Here is a 9828-nt window from a genome sequence, read left to right on the forward strand (position 1 = left end):
TTTTAAAAACTGATTAGAAACTTTAAGTCACACATTCAATTGAAATTAATGGGAGTTTTCTGAGGGAAAAAAATAAATTAGCCTGGAATGTGCTTACAAAACCAAGAGTACACAAGCCCAAGTTTTTCTGCCTTTCAGACAACTGGATAACTGCATGAGCACAGCATGATGTCCAATCTAGTGTGACTACCTGGCTTGCACCCAACCAATTCAGCGAGCAGACCAAGGAGCCTAGATGTATTTCTAGCCACCCACACAGTTCTGAAAATCTCCATGTGCACAGCTATTGCAAAGGTGTTCTGCTATAATTTTGGATTTCTAGGCACCTCTAACAAAAATTAACCACACATATAAAGGTAAATAAACAGATATCCTTTGCTCTGTCTCAGCTACGTCACATAGTTTTGTAAATATTTTCCAAAGTTATGGGATTTAATTATTAAATTCTTTCTCACTGAAACCAGGGTCTATGCACTGTAATTAATCAACATAAGATCAAATCATCTTGATGGATCATGTGACAGTAATCTGAATCTTAAGTGCATGAACAGAAGTACCACAGGAAGTCTAAGAAGATGACACTAGGGTTGAACAGATGCAATAAAAGTTATTTATTGAGTAAGCAAACTTGTTCTTTTTTCCTCTAAGCTTTTTTCTTGCCATTTACTTGTCAAATGCCAGCCTTTGGAACACCACACAGGAATGGCGGAATGACTTGGAATTTTTTTAGAAGGTATGGACAGTCCTTTCCCAGAGCTACCATCACTGACACCTGGAAGTTTTGGAAACCTGCAAGGAATTTAAGACCCTGTGTAATGACATGAGACTTCTGCAATGACTTGATCTTGCAGTCCTTGCATCCTTAATAGTTATTACTAGCTTTCTTGGTCACTTGGCAATTCAGTGTGCGCGAAAGCATGTGTGTAGCATGGTGGGTGGGTGGGTGTGTGTTTCAAAGGAGAATTAGCATGCCAGTGTTATTTTCAAATAGACTTCCAGGCAGATGTTTTCCCAGTAGAGTATCACAACTGAAATGGTTACTTCTGATCCCTGTACTTAAACACACTCAGAATCCAAATATTTATGACTTGCTATTCATGAGGAAGGCCTACGGAATCACTGGAAGACGAGATGCAGAGAAATCAGTCCCTCCCCAAATCCTCCTTTGGGCAGATGGAGTCTTAAAGTAAACAAACAACAGCTTCTCAGAGCTCTTGTGGTTAGGAGAGGTTATGGACAAAGCTTAAAATGTAAAAGTAATGGCAAAACGTTAAAAAATGTAAATGAAAATGATGAAACAGAAAAACCTATATAAAGTAGCTGCTATCAGTTAAAATGGGAAAGAAATACTCTCCAGCTTTCCCAATATACAGTAACAGAAAAACAAAACAGGAAGTAGAAGAAAAGAAATATTTCTTAATACTCACTTACATGTGCTTAAATATATCATTACCTGTCTTCCTATATGAGCAACCGTCTTTTCTGAGCTTGCTCTGGAAGTTAGAAATACCTATTCCCAAAAAATGGATAACCAGAGAAAGCCAATAAGGAGCAGGATAGGTCACACGCTATAGGAGGAGACTGTAATAATGCTTCAATTATTAATAATTCAGTTTAGCATTCAGCTTTCAACATTTCATGAGGATTCATTGTCACATCATCCAACAAGGATGGAAGATGCGAGGCAAGAAGATAAAATGCAAAAAGAAATAGAAGGAAGAAAGAGAGACAAAATAACAATCCTTTTTATTTTTCCAGGCTTATTTAGTTGCTAAACTCGATCCATTTTAGTTTTACTCTTTACGGATCACTTGCTGAACTTGTAACTAAAAGAGAGAAGACTTTAGGAAGACAGTCCCATGACATATCTGGAAACCACTTTTTGAGTTATACAGATTGTGGATTATACAAACCATTACCTTTTTCATATGTGCAGACACTTTTTTTACTTAAGATACCTTTCCAGTTTATATCTGGTTTTATGCATGTACATATATACATAGAAAAACACACATGGAGCATGCACATCTCTTGTTAAAGGCAACCGGTCATACACATATACATACTGTGCCACAGTACAGCCCTGACTGTTTTGTTCTGTTGACTGAAATCAGACTCGTTGCATGTAATAGCACACACCACCAGGTACAGCAGGGTATCACATGCAAGTTAGCATCCCCTTGCCTGCACAGGATCCATTCTTTCTTACGTTTCTCCAGGCAATTTCCTTACACACAGTTTGTTCTTTCAGGAGTGCATGAGAACTTGCACAGGGACGCTTTTGATACTGCAGGAGAGGTAACTAAAATTCATTAAGGAAGTTTGCACAGCTTGTGAAGGCCACAAACACAGCAACCGATTTTACCTCATTTGCTGTGACATAGAAGAGCCAAACAGCATCCACTAGCTCAAAATTCATACAAACTAGACTCTCTGCATGCCAAATAAATACATCACTACAGATCAATCTGTGTATAAGTAATATACCACTGAGTTTTAATAACACTTCGCGTAATTAAGTCTAGACAGATAAAGTGTAGTCCTAGTGAATGTAAAGCTATATTTCAGTGGTTCCTCTATGTAGATAATTTTGAAAATGCTAATATATAAAATTGTTTTGTAAGGCTAGCTCTCTATATGCTGCATATTTACCAGGAAGGTCATCTTTTGATCTTGAGCTTCGCGTTCTTTTCACTTGATGCACCAGTAGAAATAACTGGAACCACTTATTTATGTGAATAAACTACACAGGATTCAGCCATCAGCATTTCTAACTCCAAGTATCATTTTCAGACAAACACAACCATGGTAGATGTTGAAAAACTACTAGAGAGCAAGATATATTTTAATGAAGATGTTAAGACTCACTCAGATGAAGAACTGAAGAATCACCCTAGCCTAAAAAAGAAAGGTATATGATCCTACAACAGTGAAGTAAAAAAATTTTTCCAATTATTAAAAAAAAAAACCAACAAAAGTAAGGGCTCATTATTAACAAGCTGAAGATTACTTATTAATAATTTTCCTTGCAAAGAAGAATGTTTTAAAACATATGTCTACATTCTTAAGTAGTACAATTAAAAAGTGTGCTAATGAATCGATGGTTTGTTGTTTTTATAGACTGGCTAAAAATTGTGGTGTTGCAGAATTACAGTTTGGAGTGGGGAAGCATCCACTGTGTGAAAACACACCAGTGCTCAGCAGCTATTTGTTTATTCTCTTGTTCCTGAAGCTGCAGAGGAAATTACTACCTGTCTGTGGTAAATGACAATTACAAGCACAAAAAAATTAACTAAAGTAAATGTTACCTTACTAAAAAGGAAGCAGGCATTTAACAAAACAAATAGAACGTAACTACTGCATGCAAGTGACTAAGGATGTTCAGTTTCTTTAAGCAGAACATATAGTATAGGTGACAATGTTTCTGGTACCTTGTGATGTATGGTACAACCATTTTAAACAGCGACAGAATATGTAACAGATGATATACAAGTAAATACTGTAGTGGCTTCACAGTCCTGCTCTTTTACATCAACATGATTCCATACCTCTTGAGGTTAAAAACTGTTGTAGCTTTAGATTTTAAGTACTGGGCATAGAAATAATTTATATGTGGGAATCTAAAGCTGCCAAACTTTGTTACATTGCATTTGCCCTGTGCCACTTTCACAGGCACTAACAACACTGGAGGCTCCGCTGTCTTCAACACTGCCAAAATTGATATATCAGACTTCAAGTAGGTTTAAATATTTATATTTAGAACTGCTATTTTCAGGCTCTGCACAGATTTAACTGCATTTACTTTTAACTCTGGTAATTTCTGTGCACACTTTAAACTCAAGTATGCCAGATGTTTAAATGCCACAGGGGATTATTATTACTTATTTAGTTATATAGATCCATTCCTCGTGTATGCAGATGCCTAACAAGAAAGTAGAGAAAAGACACCTTCCAGAGGGGTTAACACCTCCTGATGAGACTCGTAGCAAGAGACTTGCTGATTCTCAGTTCTAGATATGACTGACCGACTCATTTCGCAAACTTCTGTCTGCATTCTCAGCAGTGAACACATAAATTAAAAATGTTCAGATTTTCACAGGCTATACTTATGTAACCGTGTCCTAAAATGTTGGTCTTCCTTCTAACTAATGTTTGCAAAAGGAATATAAGTATTTAAGGGAACTGTACTGTAAAATCTTGGTTGTTATATAAAGGCAAAACCACAGAACTATTAGCAACCCCCTCCCAAACAAGGTGATAAAGGAAAAAAAGTGATAGCAAAAACCACTATTCATACAGCATTGAAAAGGGAACACGCACAGATTAATCACAAAGTTTAAATTTGAGTATAAAGATGAATTTATTTCTATAAAATATCAAACTTAATAAACTTAGATTGAAAAAAAAAAACCCTAACACTCAAAAGAAACATGAACTTTAAGAAATAACAGAATAACATAACAAAATAAAAAAATAAGAAATAAAATAAAGGAAGCAGAAATATTGAATTTACAACTACTGCAGCACTTGAGTTTACATTTCATAGAAACCCTATGAACTGACATCACAGGGTACCACAGGCACTAGGGTGCTGGACACCCTCAAGTTAGTACCAAAGCTTGAATTCTCTATTAGAAAAGAACACCTTGACCAGCCCATTCCAGATTTATCATTTCGGCCACACAGCCCTGACTTCCTCTTTCTTTAACAATAAATGTACTCCTAACCTTGCATACTGCTACTTCTGTCATTAATATCTGACCAGCAACTAGACAAAAAAGTTGGCAGTCCATTGGGATGACACTATACAAGCATATATTAAACATAGAATATTTGTTCCAGACCGGTCAATCTAAAAGACTATCTTCTGCTTTTAGGACTTTCTCCAAATCCACGAACTGGAACCACAATAAATACTTGGAAAGAAATGATGTCTCATAGCAATGCATTTCTGATCAACAGAATACTGATCCACAGCACCAAGTGACACAATTTAGCTCCAGAAGAATACTGTCTTTCCAGATATGAATTTCAACTCACAAGATCAATGCTGTATTAAAATGGAAGAAAGTAACTTGGTAAGACTTTGCTTTGCTAAGCAATCATATAAATCACATCAGTTTGAGAAAGCTCCTTAGATGAGCAGAAAAGCAATATGCTCTTAGAAGAGGAACTAGAATTTGCTACTAAACAAGGATTCTCTCTCCATCTCTGACAAAAAGAGCCTAGGCACAACAAAGAGCCAATACTATTTCACTCTTGTGAAATTGGACTGTTACTTTTTCACAAGTGTAACTAGACAATGAGGACCTATTAAAAATGCCAAGACTGTGCGTGCGCGTGTGTGAATAGACCTTAAACTACGCATTGCTTGGGGGATACCATCAGTTTGGTACTCTCAGATACAGCAGGTACAGGTTGCATTTATATTGGTGTTTTAGTTCAGATCAGGAACTTCTGAAGCCAATGACTGTAAGATACAAAACAGACCCCAAGGGATGAGATCAGAGCTAGTCTGATCCCCTGAAATACAAATCCTGGGAATACCAGGTTCTCAGCACCAGCTCTGCACCCTGATAAATTCCAATGTAGACACAGACACGAAGAATCTGTCTAACAAATGAAGAAAACCAGGAAGAAAATATGTGGAAAAATAACGTTCTAGAGTTTTGTTAATAGCACTTCAAATCTGCAGCTGATAGCAAATAGATGACAGCTACAACTGTGCAGATATTAAAATCAGGAACAATCTTTTCACCAACAATGACAGACTTAGAAGCAGTACAGTTTGTAATTATTTCATTATTTGTTGCTTACTGTCATTTCTAAGTCATATTTTTGTATGGCAAAAATAATCTGCCTGCATGATGAACCTTCTTTTATGTTCAGTTAGGCTGTGATAAGTCTCCAAGACAGGTGTTGTAGGACACAGTTCTGATCTCACTATGATAACTGCATTAACTCCAACAAAAAAGGGTTTTATTTATTCTAAAAATCATTAAAAAACAGAATCATGCTCTAAATAGAAGACTGCAAAAACTTCTCATAATATCATCTTTTCATTAGACACCATCACATACAGAGACAATAATAATCCCATCACCCTTTTTATTATGCAGAAATTCTCAAATAAACTGTAGGACTGGGCAGCAGATACCATGTTGCCTTTCAACTTAAGCTCTACTGTCAATAAAACAGTAACTGCAAAAGATTCACAGCTCCTCTTTATCCAAAACATCTGCTCCTATTTTGCTGTCAGATATCTCAGAAGACATGAGGCTTGTTCCACCTATAACAAAACTATTGGCTAGGATGAGCTTTTCTCTTTTTTCCTCATCATTAAATCTCTATTGCCCTCTATTCCAAAGAAGAACTAGTATGCTTTCTTGATGTTGAGTATGAAGACAAAACACATATCTAATGACCATACAGTGTAGTCCTCCTATAAAAGTTAATTATGTGGCTTTTCAGACCCATCAGATTAAATTCTTTTTGCTTAATCTTAGCATGCTTGAGAAGCAGGACTTTCATTTACCCCACAGGTAATTGTACTTAGGAGCTAAAGAAACAGTGCATGAGGTGCAGAAGAATTGGTGATAACTGGCAGAAAGCAGGACTAGGATTGGAGCTGGGAGTAGGAAACAGATCTAAATGAAGCATGTAGTAACAAGAAGCTCTATACAGACAACAGTAGTTCTCTCTGTCACCCAAATAAGCATAAGTGTGCCATAGTCTATTGCATTGCACAGTGTCAGTGTCCTCCCTCCCTTTAATGCAAAGGAATGAAATTATCTACATGAGATACTTCCAAGTTGATTTTTCAAGTAAATAATAGTTCAGACTATTAAAATAATTTGTTGTCCATGTTCTAATCATTACTATTTCTGACCTAGTATGGAAAAAATGTTGTCTCTGAGAAACAGGACAAGTGGTTGAAAGAAGGACAACCAAGCAGTGTTTGAAAATGTGTTTGCATCACTCAGCAGACACATCCGTAGTTGTAAGCTACTTGCTCTGAAGCCTGCAGGAGCTGTTCTGTGGGTCATGGTGCCATCTAGGGGAAAGCTGGAAAAGACCAGGAAACATAGGTACTGAGAAGACAGCAATATTAAATGAACAAAACACTTACAATTTGGTCCAGCTCACCTAACTGTAAGAACTTAAGAATGCATACTAAACTTCGACGAGAAAAAAAAAATCTCATAAATAACAGCTTAGCTGTATGTTGAGCTCTGTTTTTGTGATAGGATACAAGGTATTTTATAGAGTTTATTTACAATAAAAGGGATATAAGCCTTCAATTCAAAACTACTTTGATAATTAAGATATGTTCAGATTTTGGACAAAATCAGACTATATTTTATTTTAATTTCTGCTTGCTGATGTGTTAGAAATGAGGTTCATTTGACATCTTGATTAATGATTAAAATAAAATATGGAGTACTCTAGGGTACATTTAGATTAACACTGTAGAAATCACTGATAGTATACTGCTTTATCTTTGAAAGTATGCCTAAGAAAAGGTAACACTTCATCTAAGTAGACATGCATGATGAAAATATACTGTATTTGCTAATGGGGACAATAGGGAAGTGGAAATCAAGACACCTTACAATTAAGAGAGCATTTAAGTCCAATATATATGAAAAATTCCTGAAAACAAAAGGCAATGCAGAGGAAGTATGAGATGGTATGCTTTAAAATATGACCTAAAAATTCAGTACATACATATAAGAAAAAACATGTAAAAACAACAACCACAAACAGATAAAATCGGCATGATTGCAGTGAAACCTACAAAACTCACTAAAGTAATACACATGTGTGCTTAAGAAAAAGTTAGAAGTTAACTATTTTTAAATCTTATGTAGAATACTAAAAACAGTTTTAACTATCACCCAGAAAACCAATCAGTTCTAGATTTGGCTTTTATACATTTTTCTAATCATCATGATCATAAACATGCACATCAAGTTTACACAGGCATCTATACACACATTTGTTTTATAAGTTTCCATTTTATCTCAAATATTTTGAGACAGTAAGAATAGAAAAACAACCTGTATCAGCTAGAAGCAACATCTTTCCTAAATTCTTTAATAACATCCTTCCCAGTAATATAGCAACCCATAGTGCCTTCTCTAACACAGCCTATATTGACATCAATATTCCAAAACAAAACCAAACACAAACCACCCAAACAAAAAAAACCTCCACCAAAAAACCCCAACCAAAAAAGACAAGAAAAAGAACTGGATTGACCCGATGTGGAGGCAATTCTCTCAGAGAAGATAGTGTTTGCTAGTTAGTTAGTTTGCTAGTTTGAATTCAAAGAGGAAAACTGTGTTTTCCATTTTTATTAGTGTTTTATCAATAGTGAAAAAGTAATGTTTTAGTTACAAAAGAACATACAAGACCAGTTTGAAAATGCATTTGCTTCTGCACATGAATTCTTTTTCTTGTAGTTCCTGCCAGGAATATCTTTTGTGATTAATTCAAAATGGTGAGGCAATTCATTTTCTCCTCTTTCTTTAAGTGTCTCCTGATGAGACAGAATCAAAAGGTACTTAGCCAAGCACAGTAGAACTTGTTGAAGAATTCCTAAGCATTGCAAGTGTCATATAAGGTAGATGTTACTAAGGAAGCAAAGGAAGTCATTCATATTTTAGCTGCCACAGGTAGTGCCAACTTTCCATCTGTTAGAAATAGCTCTAAATGATCTTTCAAAACTCTCAGTAACACCTTGCATCTGAAAACAGATTAAAAACTGAAATAATTATAAAGCTGGATGGACAGCATCAATCAGATGAAGTAAGGATACCTACCCCCTTCATAGCAGGAGTGCAGATTCATTAAAAAAAGGTTTCAGCATTTTAGAGGGCATGAACTCTGGTCGTGGATCCATGGCCATACAAAGGTGTTGATCAGTCTTATCTTTAAAAATGTTTTATGCAGCCACATTCTGCATTCAGAGTTGCCTGTGGATTGGACATAATGATCAGCAGGGGAAGGAAAGCTCATTACTACAAGCTCTCCTTCCCCTGCAGATTACCTCAGCATGAAGCCACGTATCTCAACCAAAAAAAGACTGCTACAGAGAGCTACACAAGGTGTTTCTAAATCAGCTAGCTTGGTGTTCAGCCTCTAGTTACAACCTTCTTTTAACCTTCAGAAAAGCAGAAGGACCAGGATGGTCTCTGAATATTATCAACGTTAAAGTTTAGAAATAAATCACTAAGCAGATAAAACTCACCAGCAGACTTGGCCTGTCTCATGCTCACACAACTGACGCCCAGTTCAAATACATGGAAAATTCAGCAGCAAGACCTGATGTAAAAAGGACAAGGCAGGACACTGCATATATTGGGGGGGGGGGGGAGTAGGAGGTTTAGGGGTGTCTAGCACATTGTATAGTACTGAGAAGAACCTTTCATTGAAAAAAAAGTGCACAGAGTGATACCTTATATACATACTTAGCTGCTTTAAATAACACAGAAAAATAAGCATAGCTGCAGGAAGCAAAGATATTTGCCTATCAGAAATCTTTGGACTCCACTTACATGAGAGTTTCAAATCATAACATCAGTGTTTGGAAAACAACTTTTTAATCAGAATGTAATATTCTGGAGAGAAACAATGTTTGCCTCCTTGTCCCAGACAAGTAAATCAGGCATCTGTGGCAAATTTTGAGGACTAAGGGTGCCATAAAGTCAGAGACTGGAATGCAACATGAATATCACTGAAATAATGTTCTAAGTACACAGAGACTCACCTAGGTATTATGTATGTCCTCTTTTTTCCTGAGATAAATTATCATCCAGTCAAAAA

At 36.1% G+C, this 9828-nt stretch overlaps 1 protein-coding gene across 1 annotated transcript in view; it reads right to left on the reverse strand.

The window, feature by feature from the left end:
- MAMLD1 (mastermind like domain containing 1) overlaps positions 1-8868 on the reverse strand; it is a 271023-nt gene extending 262155 nt beyond the window's left edge. The window contains exon 1 of the mRNA XM_087748681.1: positions 8826-8868. Coding sequence (XP_087604807.1) covers positions 8826-8853 — 28 coding nt within the window. The 5' untranslated portion in view covers positions 8854-8868. The remainder of the gene's footprint in view (positions 1-8825) is intronic.
- Positions 8869-9828: the final 960 nt, after the last annotated feature.

Source organism: Nipponia nippon, unplaced genomic scaffold, assembly GCF_047370975.1.
Source record: "Nipponia nippon isolate SJK-2023a ecotype South Korea unplaced genomic scaffold, ASM4737097v1 scaffold_12, whole genome shotgun sequence".
In the NCBI taxonomy this organism is placed as follows: domain Eukaryota; kingdom Metazoa; phylum Chordata; class Aves; order Pelecaniformes; family Threskiornithidae; genus Nipponia; species Nipponia nippon.